This window comes from Balaenoptera ricei, chromosome 16, assembly GCF_028023285.1.
Source record: "Balaenoptera ricei isolate mBalRic1 chromosome 16, mBalRic1.hap2, whole genome shotgun sequence".
Lineage (NCBI taxonomy): Eukaryota > Metazoa > Chordata > Mammalia > Artiodactyla > Balaenopteridae > Balaenoptera > Balaenoptera ricei.
In genome coordinates, this window is record NC_082654.1 from 32,962,951 (window position 1) to 32,983,355 (window position 20,405).

The window sequence follows — 20,405 nt, forward strand, 5'->3', positions numbered from 1 at the left end:
TCTGGGAAATTCCCACCTGTCCTTCACTTTTCCACTTAGATGTTACTCCTTCCAGGAAACCTTTCCTGACAACTTTTCCCTCCCCCTGCAAGACTAGATTAAGTGCTGGACTTTGTGCTTTCACAGCCCCCTGCACCTGACCTAAGGGGGCACTTATCAGCTCTATTGTATTCGTCCCTTTGTTTGTCTGTCACCATTAGAGCATTAGGGACCAGAACCCCTGAGATGTGGAAGGCACTCAATGAATATTTTTTGAGTGAAAGAAAGAATACAATATGACTGACCCCAACTAAAGGAGTGTATGAGCTCCACTGGGGGAATAAGACATGTTCACAATTATAACGCAGACAGGGAAGGAGGGTCACAAACAGTTCGCTCTGAGAGTTCAAGATGGGAAGAAATAATAAGCAGCAGGAAGAGGAAGATGGAAAGACTTTAAGAGAAAAGCGGCTTTTGATCTGGGGCTTAAAGAACTGGGAGTTTTATGATAGGTGAACAGCAGGAGGGACAGCATTCAAGGCAAGCAAATAGCCCAGCCAAGCCCCAGGGCTAGGAATGTGAAAGGAGGGAGGGGAGTCGTGAGTTCCTGGTTGCATTGACGCTTCCGTGTCCGCAGGTGGTTAGAAGGGGCTGGGAGCAGAGCTTGGAGGGCTGATTGGTGCCTCATGTGGATACTGACCAGCACCTTCTCACGATGTGTCTGGTCATCTTCCTCAAGTCCTGTGACCCTTGCTAACTGCTCATCAGCATTCCCTAATTGGTGTTAGCCCCTGCTTTGCTGCTTTCCTTCTCCTGAGTCACCTGTCCAGCCCATCCCACTGCCCCCAGCTCTGCAGCTGTGCGAGCACTTCATTGTGAAAGGGTTGGACTTTTCACTCCTTTGTAGACTCCCAAACTGATGTGACATTGGGTTGGTTGCTCGTGATTTTAGGTGCGTATTCTCTGAACAGCAGGAAGGGGTGAATGAGAGGTAGGGAGTGTTTAGGGGAAGCCAGGATCATTGGGAAGAGTGCTGCACTGAAGGTCAGGATTCCTGGGCTCTAGCTCCCGCTTCGCCATGAGCCTGCTGTGTGTCTTTGGGTGAATCACTTCCTTTCTCTGGCAGCTTCCCCATCCATAAACAAAAGATTCAGACAAAGATAACTTCCTGCTAGATTTGATATTCTATGATTAGCTAAAAATCCTGTGAATTTCAGTTACAAGAGAGAGAAGAACAAATACAAAATTTTAAGGAGGGGGTTTATGATAGACGTGTGGACTTTCACAACAGAAAAATAAAAGCTTTCCCTTTTGTTTTTTGAGGGACAACTTAACCAGTTGGACAAAGACATACACACAGGCACATTCAAAATGCCCAAGAGTTCAGAATTATCAACTAAGTTCTTGGATTTTGTTGCGTGTAAATTTTGGCCAAGAAGGTTTAGGACAATTGGTCAAGAAAGTGAAGGGGAATATCATCTTGGAAATCTCCACCATTAGCATCATCAAATATTTTCTGAGCTTTCCCCAAGATAGAAGCACTGTTTGCAGACTGGCATCCAGACTTGGTTGTTAAGAGCTCCTACAATTGAGTGAGAGATCCTCACAGAATTTCTGAATTTAAAAGAATCTTTAAGTATCATCCACTCCAGTGACTCATAACTTTTTCTGGATCACAGAACCTTTGAGAATCTGAGGTTAGCTGAGGAACTTTAGGCCAGTAGTTTGGGAAAGAGGGTGGCACACACACAATTTTGCATAAAGTTTTACGAGATTCACACCTGAATCATTCTGAGAGCTCCCTAGGAGTCCACAGACCCCCCCCCCCCCCAGGTTACGAACCCCCAGTCTATTCTACTTTTACAATGACAACACTGAGGCCTGAGAAAAGTGGCAAAACCTGTGTGATGTCAGTTTGGGTCCTAAAGAGGAGAAAGCCAATCAAACAGTAAAATCTGAGGGTATCACGTTTAAATAAAAGTATTCAGGAAAGCTCTGTGTCTTCAAAGCATCTGAGAAGCACAAGAACAAACTACAGCCTTAGAGAAAGGAGAGGAGAGAGGGAAAGACGACAGGAAGATGTGCTTCGGTGAACTCAGAGGGAACATCCCTTACCGCATGGAAACTAGGTTAGTTCCCAGAAAGGTAAGAACAAAGGCATAGGCCCTCTTTGAGCATGGAAATCAGAAGTAGAAGGGAAAGCATGTGATGCAACTTACAAGAACAAAAAGAAAATTAAAAATGTTAAAATACCCACCGAATAAGGGGAAACATTTTCCTTTGACTCACTCAGAAGGGAAATCTCTAAATATATACAGAGGGTGTTCAACAATGTACAGGATGGAGAGACATTGGCTGCAGTTCTTAGAAAAATGATCAGCAGGTATGCGCTCAACACCTAAGGTGCAGGAAACTAAGACCTGCAGTTGCAGTGTCCACCCCTACAGAGGTGTTAGGAGAAATGGAGGATTGCAGTAGAAACGCTCATGCCAGCTGCAGAGTACGGGGCAACTTAAGGTGGTCTCTTGATGGGCACCTCCCTCAACTATTCTGATGTCTCCCCCTCTGGCAGAGCACAGCCCGGCAGATCAGGGTGTGTTGGGAGGGCAGGGAACTTGGAGTCAGAGAGAATGGGGTTCAAATTCTGGCACTTCAATTCCCAACTCTGACATGTTGGGTCTTAGTTTTTTTTTTTTTTTTAATTAATTTATTTATTTATTTTTGGCTGTGTTGGGTCTTCGTTTCTGTGCGAGGGCTTTCTCCAGTTGCGGCAAGCGGGGGCCACTCTTCATCGCGGTGCGCGGGCCTCTTCACTATCGCGGCCTCTCTTGTTGCAGAGCACAGGCTCCAGACGCGCAGGCTCAGTAGTTGTGGCTCACGGGCCCAGTCGCTCCGCGGCATGTGGGATCTTCCCAGATCAGGGCTCGAACCCGTGTCCCCTGCATTAGCAGGCAGATTCTCAACCACTGCGCCACCAGGGAAGCCCCCTGGGTCTTAGTTTTTTAAGATGAGGTAAATATTGATTGTCTTCTTGAGTTATTATGAAGATTAAATGAGGTTTCCTGGAGATGAATGCACCTAGCACAGAGCAAGTAGCTGGGACTCGATAAATACTTGCTGACAGGGAAAAGAAACAAAAGTAGTTTATTTTATCCTCCTTACTCCATTCCACCTAAGAGAGGAAGGTGGGGTTGGGGGAGAGAAGAACGTAGAAGGTGGAAGAATTCTTTGACTTTGGTTACACAAATCCAGAATTTAGAACATTTAGAATTTGCACTCTGTAAATCAGTGCTTCTCGTTATTCTCTCTCACCTCGAGAGAGTGAGGCATCACTCTTGGAAAGGCATCCTCTTGGAAAGCTTTTGGTTCCTTCATACTTGGGTACATATTTGCCATCACTCCTCTGATTGTTTTGGGAAAGAAACAGACCCCACCACAGACTATGAGAAGGCTGAGCCTGTAAGTTTAGTGCTGTCATCAGATTCACATTACAACAACGACGATATGTTGTCTGTGGACTGATCTGCAAGGAGATTGAGTCTAGGTGGTAAGCAGTTGAACTAATTGGTGGTAATTAGTTTTATATGTAAGCTGGGATCTTTTTCTTAATAAATGCAAGAGGAAAACTCAGTGGAGTCAGACTGTTCTGCAGGACCTGCGGAGGTTTCCTAGAGCTGAAAGCCAGGAGCCTAAATCTTTCAGGTCTTCTAACTCCTCTGGCAGAGTTTGCCTGTGGTCTTCCAGGAGCTGCACCTCTCCCTCTACCATCCGGGCAGCTCCTCGCCTCCCACGCTGCCGGAAGTGAGCTCTCCAGCCACCCGGAGGCGACAGTCAAAGCTGCCCTCCACCCCATCTCCAGTGGGCAGTGAGTGGAGTGCTGGCCCCCTTAAGCCAGGTCAGCCTTGCCCAGCCCTGGTTCTCAATTCACAGGACGAGCACAGTCTAATTACTACATTAGAACTTTAGAGCCAAAAAAGATGTTTATGTAAATCATGCCCAAGCCTCTTATTTTCCTCAGAACTTGAAATCCAAAGAAGTTAAGCATTTTGCTCAAAAATCAATAAATTACTGTGAGAGCCTGTCCTGGAACCCAGTTTCCTCCCTCCCAGTCCAGTGTCCCCTGGGAGGCCAGTGTGGGTCACCAGAGAGGTGAGGTCTGAGGAGAGGAGATTCGGGGTATGTGATGAGCAGAGGTACGCCATCTCTGAGAGACGCACATAGGTTGGGAGAGCAGAGACTCATGCCGCTTCTAGAGGGGCTCGGGGCCACGTGGAGGTGGAGTCCTCTGCCCTGTCCACATCTCCAGGACTTCCTGCTGGCCTCTAGCCTGTGGACTTTTTATTTTGGGCTTCAAGGCTTTGGCACACGCCCAGAGCTGGAAGAGAATGCTTAGTAACTCATAGGAGCACCAGGTGTTTTCTGTGGATCCAGAGGGATTAACAGCCCCAGGGATGCAGGGTCAGATTTCTGAGGGACCGCTGTGAACTGAAGGTAGAAAGGCAGCAGGGCCACAGAGCAAGGACACATGAAGGGCTGCTCACTCGGAAGAATGAAACAAAAGCTCCAGGCCAAGAGGGCCGACTTGTGTTTCTGTGTGCAAATATGGAAGAAAAGCTGTTTCTGGATCAGCAACTATCACCTGCTTACTGTTGATCTGGGAGGGTGGTGCAGTGGGGCGGGCAGGGGTGCTGGTGGCTGTTTTTCTAAACGTGAAAAACTGGAATGTATTTCCAAGAGTCTGAAATGTACTTAGCGTGAGATAATAGTCCCGTTATCCCCAGCCCTGGCTGAGGTCCTGGTTAGAACTTTGTCCACTTCTAGGCTTAAAGAAGGGTGTACACTAAGACCCAGGAGGGTTTAACCAGCATCATTGGCCAGCAGAAATATAACGTGAGTCACGTATGTAATTTAAAATTTTCTGGTAGTAAAATGGAGTAAGTGAAATTAATTTTAGTAGTATATTTGATTTAACCAAACATATCTAAAATAGTATCATTTTAATATATAATCAGGATAATTGTTGAGCTATTTTACATTTTATACTAAGTTTTGGAAATAATTTTGTAAAAAATAATTTCGTAAAAAGTGTAAATAATTTTATACTTATGGCACAGTTCATACTGGCCCCATCTCAAGTGTTGAGGAGATACATGTGCCTACTGGCTACCATATTGGATAGCATAAGTTCAGAGGAAGAGATATATAAAGCTGTATATGGTTAGAAAGTGGGACCAGGGAAAGAAAAAACATACACCCAGAGGGAAAAAATGTCTGAAGGTAAACAGCCTTCAAAGTGAAGGGCGAGTCCCTATAATGGATATCAATGGTTTCCATCTCCACCGAAGGTCCACATGCTGTACCGACCTTCACCCCACCCACCCCCCAAAAAAAAAACTGGTTTACATTTCCGCTCTATGAGATGTTTGGCTTAAATCTAAGGAATGCATTTCAAGTAGGGAGAAACTGAATCTTAACCTAACAGGATAAATATTTTTCTTGCCTTCTTCATTTATTCCACAGACATTAAGTAAGCAACCAAGTGACCTCTCAGGGATGAGTTGAGTTTGTACTAGATGTCAAGTTTGTCTAGACGTGAAGGCTGCAGTGATGATCATCCTCTGGTTTGCATATGACCTGAGTCCAAGGAGGGTATTATTAGCTGGGTCAGGATCCCTTTTCAGAACGGTGGATCCTTGAGTTAATGATTGGATGATATCCATTACTGCACACTGGACCTTTTACACAAAGAAAAAGTATTCAAGAAAACTTACAGTGTCTGTTTTCAGAAGAGGCAGAAGCTGGGTGTTGCTCTCATCCTTACCCCAGCTATCCCATCACGAGCCAAGAGGGAGGTGGTGTATGGCGACTGGAACCTGAGAGGTTCAGTACTCAGTGGCTTTGCCACCTTGTGAAAATCTTCAGAATTCCATGAGCCTTAAAATTTCCTTTTCTGCCCTCCCCAAGTAAAAGGGTGAGTATAAAAGTCATGAGAGGTAATGGACCTATATGTGCTTTGAAAGCGACTTTAAAAAAAAAAAAGATGCTTTACAAAAGAAAGGGACAGTGGGACCTCCCTGGTGGTCCAGTGGTTAAGACGCGGCTCTCCCAATGCAGGGGGCATGGGTTTGATCCCTGGTCGGGGAACTAGGATCCTGCATGCCGCACGGCTCAGCCAAAAAAAAAAAAAAAAAAAAAGGATAGTAAAATATCAGGTGGTTCTTAATGTAGCTGATTCACCAAACCTCTTTTAAATTTAAGTGTGAAATATTTGCTAGATGATTGATTCCAGTCACTCCTTTAGGATTAAAGTTGATTTGAAAGACGCTATGGGGCTTCAGTAAACTGGAGGTCATGTCAATAAACTGTCTGCATCCTCTCTTTGCACTGCACTTGACCTGAGGTTGTTAGGCCACCAGCTGGACTTTGGAAATATTTTGTCTCTTTATGGGAACTTTTATTTTCATGAGGTGAGCCAGACCCACCAGTCTTGGCACACTGTAGCTAAAGAATCTCAGTGTTGGATAACTGAGGTGCTCTTCAGCCTTGCTCCCCAAAGTTGGTCTGTGGACCAGTAGCATGGGCACCACCAAATAGAAATGAACAGTCTTAGGATGCATCCCAGATGTGTCCGATGAGAATCTGCATTTTAACAGGATCCCAGGTGAAGCTGACATACATTAGAGTTTGAGCAGCAGTGCTCTACAATATCCCATCTAGCAGTGGTCAACACAGCCTCAGCTTGAACAGCTGCTGGGACTGACAACTCACTTCCTCTCGAGGCAGTCCCTTCTATTGGACAGCTCTCACGTTGAGAAAGTTTTACCTTCTATCAAGTCAAAATCTGCCTGTAGGTATCACCCACTCGGTGCTGCCACATAGAAGCCCATATAGTAGATGCTTGGGAGTGGCATTATTTTCCTTTGTTGCGCAGAAGCCTTGATCCAGAGGCTGGATGGGCAGTGAGTGGGGCCACACAAGGTCAGCTCCCAGTCACCTGGCAAAGGCCCGCAGGTCCTGAGACGTCTTCTAAAGAGCAGAACCCTTGCAGTTCTGTCTCCTCTCCCCGAGTCCACGGGCGCTGGTTTAAGAGATTGCAGTTTGGAGAACTTGAAAAGGTTTTCCAAAAGGACAAGAGTATAGGAGTGATGGCTGGGATGAGAGCTGGTCGTGCAGGGCATGCTAATGAATGAGAATTTACAGCGGAGATGAACAGGAAGGGATGGTGTGGTGTGGTGGGGCAGCGTTACCTCTGGCTAGCTGTGTGACATTGGGGAATGCACTAAACCCCTCTGAGCATCCGCTTCCTGGGCTTTAAAAGAAAACGGGATGATAAACCCTGTCCTGCCTGTTTCCAGGGTTTCTGTGGGACTCATTGAAAATAATGTCAGTTGAGCACACTTAATAATGTGGGAAATGGTCCGAGGATGAAAGAGAAGGTCCAGCAGGACAGTAGGTGAATCCAGGAGGCAGGTCTACCACTAACTTGCTGGGTGACCTCAGGGGAGGCCCTCACCCTCTCTGGGCCTTCCTGTGAAACAAGTGGGTCACACACTAGAGATCTGAGTGCTCTTCTAGAAGGCCCTGGAGTTGCTGTGACTCATCACTATTATTGTACGTTACCTGGAGGGTTTCTCCAAGGATGGCTCTTCAAATATTCATTTAGGGAGACTCCTTAGAGCTTGGATTTGAATCCTCTCTGGGATAAATAATTCCAGACATTCTTCCAGTGAAGGCCTGGCCTCTGCTATAGGATCCTTACTTAAAAGACAGGTCTGCTTGGCCATGATTGCACCTTATTTCCATGTCAGCATGTGGGGCCTAAGCTGGTGAATGAAGAGTGATGGTTTCATTTCTACCACTGTGTCAGGACACACCATCCTGTTTCTGGAAGCAAGCTCTGCCCCATGAGATATCAGAACTCATCGATCGCCTACTTAGCTGGAGTGTATCATGTGCAGGTTTTTCCTGGGGAACAGTCTCACTTGATACGTCACATATTACCAAGGAGTTTTTCAGAAGTGTTAACTCTCTTTTTATACGCACGGGAAAATGGCATACCTGATACTTTATGAGCCTGCTCTGCCAGAGGAGGTTCCCAGTCAAAATAAGTGGAACTGGCTTTTGGTACAGCAGCCCTTCCATAGACACTTGCCAGCTGAGAGCAAGGGGACCAATGTGTGTGGTTACAGAGGGACATAACTGTTCCTTAAGGTAGCCCTTCTGTGTCTCTTCCCTGCCAATCTGGGGTCCCTGTGTTGTTCATTCTCACCTCACTGCAGCCCTGTTCCCAACTGCTCATTTCATTGCCTGGATCCTTGCTTCTAACTCTGTACATTGCATTTTCTCCTCTGCACCCACCGTGTTGTCTTGGAAACTCAGTGGCCATAGGCCACGAGTATCCGGTGTCATTGAATGTGATGGTGTGGTATGTGTATTTGCTCACACTTTTATTTTGAATCCTTTCCAATGTGACATCTGCTAAAATGTCTCCCTTATAATTTGCTTGGTGATCACAGCCTTCTCATCATTCATTGAGAGCAGGACCTGATCTCACAGAATCTGAAAAGAGCTATGTGGTAAGATGCCTGTTGAATAAGACTGTAGCTTTTCTAAAGAGAATTCTTACTGATTTGTAGAGTCTAGACTGGAGTAATGCCTGGTTATCTCACAGAGCCATTATTTACAAGAATTATATGGCTATTGTAGTAGAGAGAGATGTTAGGCCACCCTCTTCCCTCAAAAAAAAAAAAAGCAGAGGAATTTAGAGACGATATTTCTACTCTGCCTACATGTGGGATTAAATTAATATATTAGTGCATGATTGGGGATACATACTTGCATTTCTATCCTGAAATTATTCCATTTGTTACAGTTACTCACTAATTACAGGCTTTTATGCTGCTGCCTTTTTTTTTTTTTTAATATTCATACTAAATCCCAAATTCTTCTGTATCTTACCTGTTTTTTCCATGCTTACGCCTGGATCCCTCCTGCACTCCACTACTGGAATATCTATTTTTTTAACCTGGATCTTCAACTCTGTTGTTTCCCTGGACTTATGTGCTTCGTCTGGAATGTTACATCTCTTCCTCTCTTTCTTTTTTTTTTGTCCCCATGTTGACTGTTTTATGGGGGTTTCTGGATATCTCGGGGCCACCACAGGAAGCAGTTTGCAATGAGATCATAAACATTGCCGAAAAATCTGTTCATTACTGCAGCACTGTTTCTCATCCCCTTGACTTTCATCACAAGGTATCCCCTTCTGACAATAAATCATCTCTAATCATTTCTCAGCAACCTCAAGCCCTGCAGCGAAGAGTCACCCCAGACAGGAGTCAAACCTCCCAGGATTTGTAAGTACACTTGGCGAACCTCAGTTCTCGAGTTCTCAGTAGACCGTTGGGCTTAGGAAGTGGGTCACTGACAGACTGTAGGGGCAGCCATTTGGGGGAATGAACCAACCACTCCCAGCTTCTCTGAGGGTTTCTAGTTAAGGCTGTTTCCCATCAGCCAATGTGAAAACAGGTGGCAAGTAAATAAAGGTCACGGACTCTTGGGGGAGAGAGGTAAAGCATTAACTTCCATGTAGGGCAACTGGGAGCTGTGCTGACTGGTCTCATTCCTAGTGCTGTGATAGTGTAGAGGAAGGAGTGTTAATTCTGACTGGAGAGGAATGAATAGGGTTGATCCATTCATTTAAAAAAAAAAAAAGTATTGGATATCTATGTTCTAAGCACAAAGGAGTAAACTCCATTCACAGAGGAAGGGGGTTCTGGAATAAGCATTGAAAGACAAATCGGGTTTGAGAGCTAGAGCAGGGAGGTGAAAGGTCTTCCCAGCTGAGAAAACCAGATGTGCCAAGGCCCAGAGTAGGTAGTGTGTTTGGAGAACATCGAAAAACCCCTGTGGCCATGGTGTGCAGTTCATGGAGGGAATGGAGACAAAGCTCAAGGAGCAGGTTAGGACCAGATTGTAGAATCCAGAATGCAACTGAAATAAATTTGGATTTTAGTCTGCATTCACTCAGGAGCCACTGAAGGTTTTTTTATTTTTTTTATTTTTTTTATTTTTTTAAAGGTTTTTTTTTTTTTTTAAAGATTTATTGATTGATTGCTTGCTATGTTGGGTCTTCGTTTCTGCGCTAGGGCCCTCTCTAGTTGCGGCAAGCGGGGGCCACTCCTCATCGCGGTGCGCGGGCCTCTCACTATCGTGGCCTCTCGTGCTGCGGAGCACAGGCTCAGTAGTCATGGCTCACGGGCCCAGTTGCTCCGCAGCATGTGGGATCCTCCCAGACCAGGGCTCGAACCCGTATGCCCCGCACTAGCAGGCAGACCCCCAACCACTGTGCCACCAGGGAAGCCCGCCACTGAAGGTTTTTAAAATCAGGACCATACTGGGAGTTCCCTGGCAGTCCAGTAGTTAGGACTCGGTGCTTTCAATGTTGTGGCCCCCGCCCCCCCCCCCCCCCCCCCCCCCCCCCGGCTTCAATCCCTGGTCGGGAAACTAAGATCCTGCAAGCCACGCAGCAGTGGCCAGAAAAAAAAAAAAAAAAGAGGAACACATTAATTGGATTTCGTTTTAGGTAGATAAAATCAGTCAACAGCGTGGAGGGTGGATTTCAGAGACGAAGGACAAAGATAGTGGTTTGGAGATACGAATACAGCAAAAAAGTGGTGAGGGCCTGAGCTAGGAAAGAGTGGGTCTCTGGTGAATGGAAGAATATAAGATTATATAAGAAAATAAGATTCCCCAAGGAGATAGGGATAAAGGGAGAAGAGAACTGAGGATAGATCCTTGGGGGACCAACTTTTAAGGCAACAGAGTAGCAGCCAGCAAAGGAGACTGAGAAGGAGCAGGAGACACGGGCGAGGGTCTAGGAGCATTCACTTGTGTGCAACAGAGCAAGCAGTGTGTGGTCAGTGGTGCCCCTGCTTCAGAGAGGCCGAGGAGGACAGGAAATGAGAAATGTCCTCCAGGTGGCAACTGGAACAATCGTTGGTGACCTCTGCAGTGACAGTGCTGGTGCAGGCAGATCCTGTGTTAGGGCTGATGAGTCGGTGTGATGGTGAGTGGAAGGAGAAGGGGACAGGGAGGCTATAGATTCAGGGAGTAGCAGAGACGGGGGAGTTGTTTTTAGGATGCAGAGGCTTAAGCACATTTGTACTTGAGAAGGAGTTAACAGAATCGAAAGATGTAAGAGAGAAGCCGTAAGTCGAGGAAATAGCCCAGGGAAGGGAGTTTAGCCTGGCTAGGAGCAGGGAACCCTTCCTTACACATGGAAGTAGGGGCAGGAGGGGAGGCAAATTAAAGCTCTGCTCAGAGGCGGGGGAAGGACTCTGTGGAACCATGTCCAAACAGCATGAAGCCCCTCCAAAATTAGAGCCAGTCGGGGACCCAAGCAGCAAGGTTGCAGGACTGTTTCCAGCCGGTCTCCGCTGTCTGGGGTGAGAGACAGCGAGGCAGATAACAGGAGTAATCTCCCAGAGCTGAGACTGGCAAAGCAGCCACAGCGGCAGTAAAGGGGCTAAGGCATCCTAACGAGTCCAGGTTGGGTAAGAGACAGCAGGCAAATACAGAAACATCAAAATGTATTCATTTACCAACTGGAAATCCATCTGCAACTTTTAATTCCTCATTAGATACCTTCCTTCTGGCAGACAGATCCATCTACCAAAGTTTCACTACATTTGAATAAATATGTAAAATTAAATTGCCCCTTTGGTTTTAGCAGAGAGCAGAACCTCTTGTTTCTAGAACACTGACTCCACTTACTTGTTTCTAGTCTCTCTCGCCCACATGCTGGAATTCACTGACATCCACTGAAAATGGTAGATGACTGGCTGGTTTGCAAAGTTTTACCTGCTACTGTTGTGTTTCAAAGTAGCAAGTAAACAGAACTGTGAACTGGTGCACAGTAGGTGCTTCTTAAATATCTATCAAAAGAATAAATGAAAACAAGCTTTTATTTGTTGCCAAAACAGGTATCAGATTTCACAAGTAGTCCAGCTTTTTCCAGAGCCTGTTGTCAGAACAGACCAAATTGCCTTAGGCCAACTAACAAGCAAATAAAAATCTTAACCCCAAACATCACTGGGATAGAAATGCTTTCAAGAGTTTCAGAAAAATGGCATCCACGTTTAAAAGCAATTAATGAAATGTGTGTTGGCATGTAAAGAAACTCAAGGTAGTTTTGCTAAACAGTGAGACAATTGAGATGTACTTTTAAAAATTATATATATACATGACAATTGCCTCATGCTCTCCAATGTATGTGACCAGAATATAATGTCTGTCTCTGGACCTAAGTAACTTCTGATTATCCTTGATAATCTACATGTATTACCCTATGTTAAGAAAAGGACTCGATTAACTTTAAAGGGGGAACATCTAGACAAAAAAGCTTGGCTGTGGTAACCCAAAGGAAACTGAATAAAAGGACTGATCATGACTTGCTTCTCAGAAGTTCCCCATCCCTGTGAATCTTAATTTGCGTATCACATGGATCTCCCCAAATTATTAGAGCAATAGCCAATAAAATACTTTTATCCCCACTGATGAGTAGGAAACACTACCCAAATGTTGATTTAGCTGAAATGGGTTTTTAAAACTCATTATTTAATTCCATCAGTGTTTGAGTCAATATTTATTTCTCTCACTTACAGATTTAGCTACCAAGCATTGTATAGCTATATACCACAGAATGATGATGAATTGGAACTCCGAGATGGAGATATTGTTGATGTCATGGAAAAATGTGACGATGGATGGTTTGTTGGTAAGTGACATCGTACTTTTCTTACCAGTGGTGTATTGAAGAACTAGGCGTGATGAGTCATGAAAAGAGAACTATTCTCTACACAGAGAGAAGGGCCTTCTCAGTTCCTATACCACCATTAGGAACGATGAGCCACCCAGTTTATGTTTGCTCTCAGGGCAGTGTGGATGATACTAACATTGAACCTGACAACCAACCAAATATGCCAACATCTACTGCATGGAAGGGCAGTTGCCAGCTTCATCCATTGAGTTCTGTTTGTATTTCTTTTTTTTTTTTTTTTTTTTTTGTCTGTGCCATGCAGCTTGCAGGATCTTAGTTTCCTGACCAGGGTTGGAACCCAGGCCCCAGCAGTGAAAGCACTGAGTCCTAACCACTGGACCGCCAGGGAATTCCCTCTGTATTTCTATTGTGCATCTGTCTGTCCTACATTCGGAAATTTTAATTTTTAAAACGCCTGTGGAACACCACAAGAACACTTGAGCCTAGATTTCTGCCATGAAGCTCAAGCATATGTGTAGACATTCCAAAGACCTCACTTACTCCAGGCTTCTAATAACTTTCCTCAAAGCAACCTGCTTAATTAAAGGAGTCACTTTCATAGGATGGGGGAGAGAAAGATCAGAATTTGAGATTCTGTAACAAAACAGATGCTTGATATACTTTCTTACTGAAGTTCTCTCAAAAAACAGCCTGTAAGACAAGAATTATCCTCTTTCCACAGATTCAGCAACTGAGGCCCAAAGCGGTTAAGTAACTAGCCCCAAGGTCACCACCCAGGTAGCAAATGGTAGGGCCAGTATATGAACTCAGGCCCATCTCTCCCTGAGCCTCTGTTCTTTCTACTCAGGCACAAATATAATGTTGGGAGCCATTGACACTCTTTGTGTCAGTTTACCCCCTTAAACAACTGGCTTTACCTTTATCTTCTTTCCAAAGAGCAACTCTTTCCTGATCTCCCTAGAAAAGCTTTGCTAAATAGAAATAATGTCAGCCGTGGGGCCGTGAGAACAAGGCCTCAGCACAAATGGGAAGCCAGAAAGATTTGCCTTGGCCTCACCAGCCTCCTAGAAAGCTACCCCCTCCTCCTCCCAGGGCCTGCAGAAGCTGGTGGTCCTCACCACGTTGAGGTTCTATTCAGAAGGAAACCAGATCTGAAAGCCAGCAACGTTCTAGTGCAGTGCAAGTCCAACAGAAACATAATGCAAGGAATTCCCTGGCAGTCCAGTGGTTAGGACTCTGTGCTTTCACTGCTGAGGGCCCGGGTTCAATGCCTGGTCAGGAACGAAGATCCCGCAAGCCTCACGGCACAGCCGAAAAAAAAAAAAAAAAAAAACAACCAAAATGCAAGCTATGTATGAAATTTAAAATATTCTGAAAGCCACATTGAAAAAAGTACAAAGAAACCAGTGAAATTAATATATTAAGCCCAGTGCATTTGAACATGTCATCAGTATGAAAAATTGCTAGGGAGATATTTTACATTCTTCTTTTTGTACATAAGAATAAGTTTTTGAAATCCAATATGTATTTTACAGTCACAGCATCGCTCGATTCAGACCAGCCATGTTTCAAGGGCTCAGGAGCCACACGTGGCTGTCCTATTAGAGTGCAGGCTAGTAGGGATTTGTTAAACTCTTCCAGGAGTATTTACATTTTTATGAGAACTTGGGATGGGGTGAGGGGCATCCGCCGGCAGCTAGGTAAAGGAAATATTTTAGATTCCTTAATTCCTCAAACACTTAGAAAAGTGGCCTTGTGTTCAGACTATGAAGAAAATAACCCAGGAGAGCTCATTTTTCTCATCCATCTGGAAAGGTGCTCACCACCCATATGAGCACATCTCTGGGCTTTACCATCTCAGTTCTCTGCAGCCTCCTTGACCATCCCTCTGGGGCTTCAGCTAGCCGTTTTAGATGGCCTTAGCTTTGACACATTCTTCTAGCCTACAAGTTTTACTTTGGGCAACAACTCCAACCCGCTGGTAGTGGCTGCTTGAAGTGTGTTCAGCAGGATTCTGAAGCCCTATCCAAGCCAATCGGGGAAAGGATGCAATGATCAAATTGGGATGTCTGCTAATGAGAGGGTAATAATGACGCAACATCTATCTGCCACCCCACCCTTATCTCCCAGCTTTAGAGAGAGAATCCCAAGGGAAGGAACTATTGCTAGTGTAGGGATCCAGCAATGCTGGATGTGGAGCAGCCCAGGAAGGGCTTGTTCCCTGGTAGCTCAATGTTCTGGGCTCAGAGGGAACCCTGACAAGGTTGGCAGTGAAGACAGGGAGTCAATCTGGGGCCTAGGCACAGGCTCTGGAGGGAGATTTCCTTTTGCTGTGCAGTTATAGCCAGTGGACTTTAGAAATCCTACAGTTTAGAAATTCTAAATCCTCCAGTACCTTGTTGTGTTGGATAACTGCGTTCATTCTTCCATAAAGGAGAAGTACTGGAAAGAGCAATGGGCTGGGAGTCAGAGACCTGGGTTCAAAGTCTGTCTCTCTGAGCTTGGGTTTCCTCATGTGAAAAAAATGTGGGAGTGTTAGAAATGCCCGCCTTGCTTATCACCCAGCATTATCCTGCAGCCTAAATGAGATAAGATCGGGGAAAGTGATTTGGAAACCATATGCCCTTCTACAAGCTGCAGGATTGTTATCAAGGACTGTCTCTGAACTCAACTGGGTGAGTCTTCTCATCGTGCGTGTATGTTTTTGGTGTTGTTTTTTTTTTTTATAGGTACTTCAAGAAGGACAAGGCAGTTTGGTACTTTCCCAGGCAACTATGTAAAGCCTTTGTATCTATAAGAAGACTGAAAGCCACAGAGATGATTTTTATTGGAGGATGAAGCATAACTCATGAATTTGTCTCTTTATTTAAACATTGAGTCAGTAGGAAAACTAATGCAGTGGATAAAGAAAGAAGCAAAAGAGAGGACAGAGAAGTGCATTTAAAACCTGAGCCTGTCTAAGCTTACTGCGTGTATCAGACAGGGCTGAACCACGCAGAAAAGGAATGAGGCAAGTTGGTATTTACTCAGCTGCTTCTGGGAGCCGCTCCAGCCCTGCCCTCTTCCCGCGCCCCCCACCCCCACCCCCGCCACCCCCGGCTTGAGTAATCTGACCTGCAGCATGGTCCAGGAGCAGTTAGGCCAGATAATGCTTCTTGCTGCTTCAGGCTTGACCGGCTTTGGCTCAAAAGGGTCGTTTAGCCCGCAGGAGCCCTCGGAGCACCAGGCAGATCCCCAGCCATCCTCCAGGGCTCCGCACAGACTCCCCCAATCGTCCCCGAGCCTGCCGGTACCCTAGTGCTGTGAGAGGCCAGTCAGGGCTGCCAAGGCGATCCCTAAACCGTGGTGGAGACCCCGAACTACCCAAGGCCAAGCCCCTCACTGGAGGTGGGTGGGGAAATGGAGTTCAAAGTAGGCGCCCAGTGCATTCAGCCTGCATGCAGCTTTGCCATTGATGCCCCCGGTGTTCAGCCAGAAAAGCACACAAGGTTTGCCCCTGGAGCAGGGTGGCCAGGCAGATAGTTAAATTTGTATTTCCAGGTGATTGATTAAGTCAAGAAGCCCTGTAGCTTTTGAGGTCCCTTGCAGTGGCTCCTTCCCCATATCACTGGCTGTTATGAACGGTCACCTTGAGGGCAGCACAGTTGCATTTAGCAGAATGCCATTGCTACTCTTTCTTTTCTGGATTGTTTTAGGCCAGGACAGTTTGGGGTTGATAGGCCTATTCTCACAGAGAACCAAGGATGGTGTTCAGTGACTCATGTAACGTACACCCGTGTACACTGGATGCCAGGGGCCACTGATGAGCAAGGCATGCTCCAAGCCTTAGAAGAGGGTCACCGTGTCTCCATTTTCATTCCCCATGGGAGTCCAAGGACTACCCCAAAAGTAGGAACCCAGGGTTATGAATCCTGACTCACCCTGTGAGGCTTCTCTTTAGAGCAGAGGTGCAGATGCAGTGGCCCTAAGAATGAGGCCGTGATTCTGCCACTCCCAGGAGGCCGGTCTTTTGTGGGGAACAGAGCCAAGGACAGAGGCGCCTGGGGTGTTCAGTCACAACTTTATCCAATTCAAGGATGCTTATTGGCCACTCTGTTAGACACCTTGGAGAGATAAAGATAGAAATGACTCATTCCCTGCCTGCTGGGAACTCAGAGGTTGTTGGAGAGACAGACACACAAAAATACTAAATCAAGAGAGACTGTGATAAGTGCTAAGAAAGGTGTGAGAGAGGAAGAGATGAATTTTCCCTGAAGGGACCCTAGAAAGCATCGTCATATTTCTGTCTCCATTAGCTCACTTTGAACAACTAGGATGCTGGAAGAACCTTTGTCTGAGGGTGGTGTATGGCTGGAAATACTTGGAACTGTTTCCAGGGTCTTCAAACTCTCATCCTGCCCACAAATACACATCCAAGGTCACAAATAGGAGTAGCAGTTCCAGGTTGATAGGGTGTGTACAGGAACCCTGACTCTTTGCATATAGCTCAGAATTGGCCTAGGACCCATGTCCCAGAGTCTGTATAAGCACGCAAAGTTTGTCTTCAGTGCCTCAGCTTCTCTCTCCACTACTCATGACCTCCGTCAGCTGCCCACCCCCATCAGAGAGCCCACAGTACCCTCCCTCCCTGTCCTTCAAAGCCTGCTCTCAGGAAAGCAACTGCCACTGACTCCTTCACAGTAAAGTATAAATGACTGATAAGAGGAAGGTGTTATTTCTTCCCAGAAACACTGGCTTTTAACTAGAACAGAGCAGAGCCTTAATCCCAAGGGGAAAAGGCTGTGGAACTAATGGTGGAGGTGGGGCTGGGGCTATAGGTGAGGGGGGATGAGCTTCCTGGGTAGAAAGGGACTTCTTGATATTCCTTAAGTAAGAAAGACTCAGTGCTTTGGAAGGTCCACCTCACCATCCAAGGGCACTCTGTTTCTGTCTCTCCTCCCCCTCCGAATATAGTTCCCCCTCCGAATACAGTTCAAGTGCATATCCCCATGCATTTCACATAGCAGCATCACGCATTTTGGAATGTATATTGGCTAATGTGTTTCCTGGTCTTTCTTAGATGCAAACCATTCATAACACGATCTTATCTGTTTTTTTGAGGGGTGCTTATTGATTAAGTAGGTAAGTTTGAACACCTCTTTAAATACAGCTAGAAAATAAACCAATTTGTAAAGCCACATTTGCATATGATGCCAGCCACATGACTTTGTATATCTCCAGAATCCCAGGTATGCCTCACCAATTTGCCCATCTTTAATAAACTCATCTGTTAAAATTTGCATCAAACTTCAGCTTCCCACATATGACACAACAAGGAACAAAGGGTTCCAACTGCCCCTTTGTCTTCAGACATTTAGTAATACAAAATACCTATTTTTATGCTGAGATATTTATACAGGTTTATTAATCGCAAGTGCAACTAACTGGCGGCGTGCCCTGCAACACATTTTGATAGATTAGCCATGCTTCTGGGTAAAGGCAAGCCCCACACTACTTAACTTTTGCAGTCTTTCTGGGATCAGTAAGAGAAAAAAAAATCACATGCTTAAGAAGTGGGACTGTAAATATGTATATTTAACTTTGTATAGTCCATGTACCTACTTTGTATAGAAAAATAATTTTAAAAATTTGAACCGAAGGGGGAGTAAAATAAGGAAGTCATGAAGTTTTTTTGCATATTTAAATGAAGGAATTCCAAAATAACTTTACCTGCAGATTTTTAGCACAAAAATAGCCCTTGTAAAGTGTTATAATTTTAAATATTCTTTCTGGGAGAGAAGGTAACTGTTATCTCAATTATAGTGGTTTTTCTTATTTTTTGATTTTTTTTTTTTTTTTTGCAGTCCTATTTATCTGCAGTAGTATTCAGGCCTATTGCTAGAATAGGTTACTACAAAAAATATTATATTCTGAAAGAAAAATAACTGACATTATATATAACCAGTTAAAGTATTGCCATTTAAATTACACACCAAGAGCATGTACTATGCAGACACAGATATTTCTGTTCATCTATTTTTCTTTATGCAGTGGATCGATCTGACAAATAGATGTTGAATTACTACATTGGCTGTACATGTTATTTAATAAACTTCATTCAGAATTGCGTGGCATATGTTTGTTCTTACCATTCATTGTTTCTTTCCTTCCCTTTCAAGTTTCTCAAATGAGACTTATATTCACCTCTGCAATGGCGCACACTCTCCTTTTCCATTCTTACTGGCACCTGGCTTCCCCCTCACTCCTTGAGGACACCACTTACTCTATTCTCCATAGGCTAACTCCGTGACACTCTGAACTGATTATTGTTGACCATTTCACCATTCTTTCTAAAATGTTTGTATTTGTTCTGATTACAAGAATAATGGCACATGTCTTTAAAAGCAAAAGTGACCATTATAAAATATGTATAATGGGTCTCGATTTACTCCACAAGACATGGGTACAGAAAATGAGACAGCACTTAGTTTTTCTAAACAAGTTAAATCTGGCTACGAGTCTAATCTTGCTACGTGGGTGAAAATGCACTCTGTCCTTGTGTTCACTCCCAAACCAAGTGTGTCAAGGCTGTGGCACTAGGCATCCAGCCTCCCCCGACATCTCCATTTGGGGTGGGGCCTGCTACAGCAGCATGGGTCTGTCCCATAGTAGAAAATCCCAAAACTCCCACCCTGCCTCTTCTGATGCTGTCCTTCGCCCTTCAACTCAAAGCACCCATTTGCACTGCTACCCCTTTGGGGTGACTCAGTGGAATCTCCTTTGCTTAAGCCTTCAACAGTCCTGGGAGAAGGGTCATCTTCCAGGGGTCCGACAGCCTTGATACCAGGCCCTGAGTCACAAGCACTACTCCTGCCTTCCGTCCCGTTCAACAAATCTATCAGCTCTACCTTCAAAATACCTTTAGAACCCAACCACTTCTATCACCGTGGTCCAAGCCATTTTCTCACCTGGGTCATTGCAGTCACTTTCCAACTGGTCTCCCTGCTTCCACCCTTGCCCCCTCTACCTTAGTCTGAACAGAGCAACCAGAGTGATCCCTCTAGCGGCTACTCCTCTCCCTCGGAGTGGTGCAATGGCCTCGAGTCCCGAGGACACTGCCCTGCCTCCTCTCTCACCTCTGCCTTTCTCATTGTTCCTTCCCGCCACACAGTCCTTCCGGCCTCACACTCATCAAGCACGCTTCAGCTTTAGGGTCTTACTACGCTGTCCCCTGGGCCTGGAAGACCCTGCCCCCAGAGCTGCATGGCGTCCTTCCTTCCTTTAGGTCTTTCTGTTGCCCTCTCAGGGAGGCTTTCTCTGACCACTTTATATGTAATAGGATCCTACGGTCTCCACCCCAGCATTCTATCCCCTGCTCTTTTCCTCTGCTTCTCCAAACACTCATCACCATCTGATATTTGTTTTCACAATCAATTGTATAAAGTCCACGAGGGTAAGGATTCTGTCTTGCTGTTACATGCCCAGCACTGAGAAGAGTGCCCAACTAGTTGGCACTCAGCCAACTAGTTTGAGCAAACAAATGGTTTGAGCAAACAAATGAGTAAATAAATAAATGAATTAAATTAAACAATGAACCTCTCCAGACCAGAGATCCTAGAACTCAGAAAACTGACACTAATTGTGAAAGCAGTGAACCATCATCATGTCA

The 20,405-nt window shown here is 45.2% G+C and overlaps 1 protein-coding gene across 50 annotated transcripts in view; it reads left to right on the forward strand.

Moving 5' to 3' along the window:
- SORBS1 (sorbin and SH3 domain containing 1) overlaps window positions 1-18,870 on the forward strand; it is a 238,682-nt gene extending 219,812 nt beyond the window's left edge. For 30 of the 50 annotated variants that reach the window (XM_059900779.1, XM_059900791.1, XM_059900785.1 and 27 more), the window contains 4 exons: window positions 8,496-8,555; window positions 9,142-9,332; window positions 12,642-12,754; window positions 15,487-18,870. In XM_059900779.1, coding sequence (XP_059756762.1) covers window positions 8,496-8,555; window positions 9,142-9,332; window positions 12,642-12,754; window positions 15,487-15,554 — 432 coding nt within the window. In that variant the 3' untranslated portion in view covers window positions 15,555-18,870. The remainder of the gene's footprint in view (window positions 1-8,495; window positions 8,556-9,141; window positions 9,333-12,641; window positions 12,755-15,486) is intronic. The other 20 variants (XM_059900790.1, XM_059900805.1, XM_059900801.1 and 17 more) reach the window with 2 other exon arrangements.
- The last annotated feature ends 1,535 nt before the right edge of the window (window positions 18,871-20,405 follow it).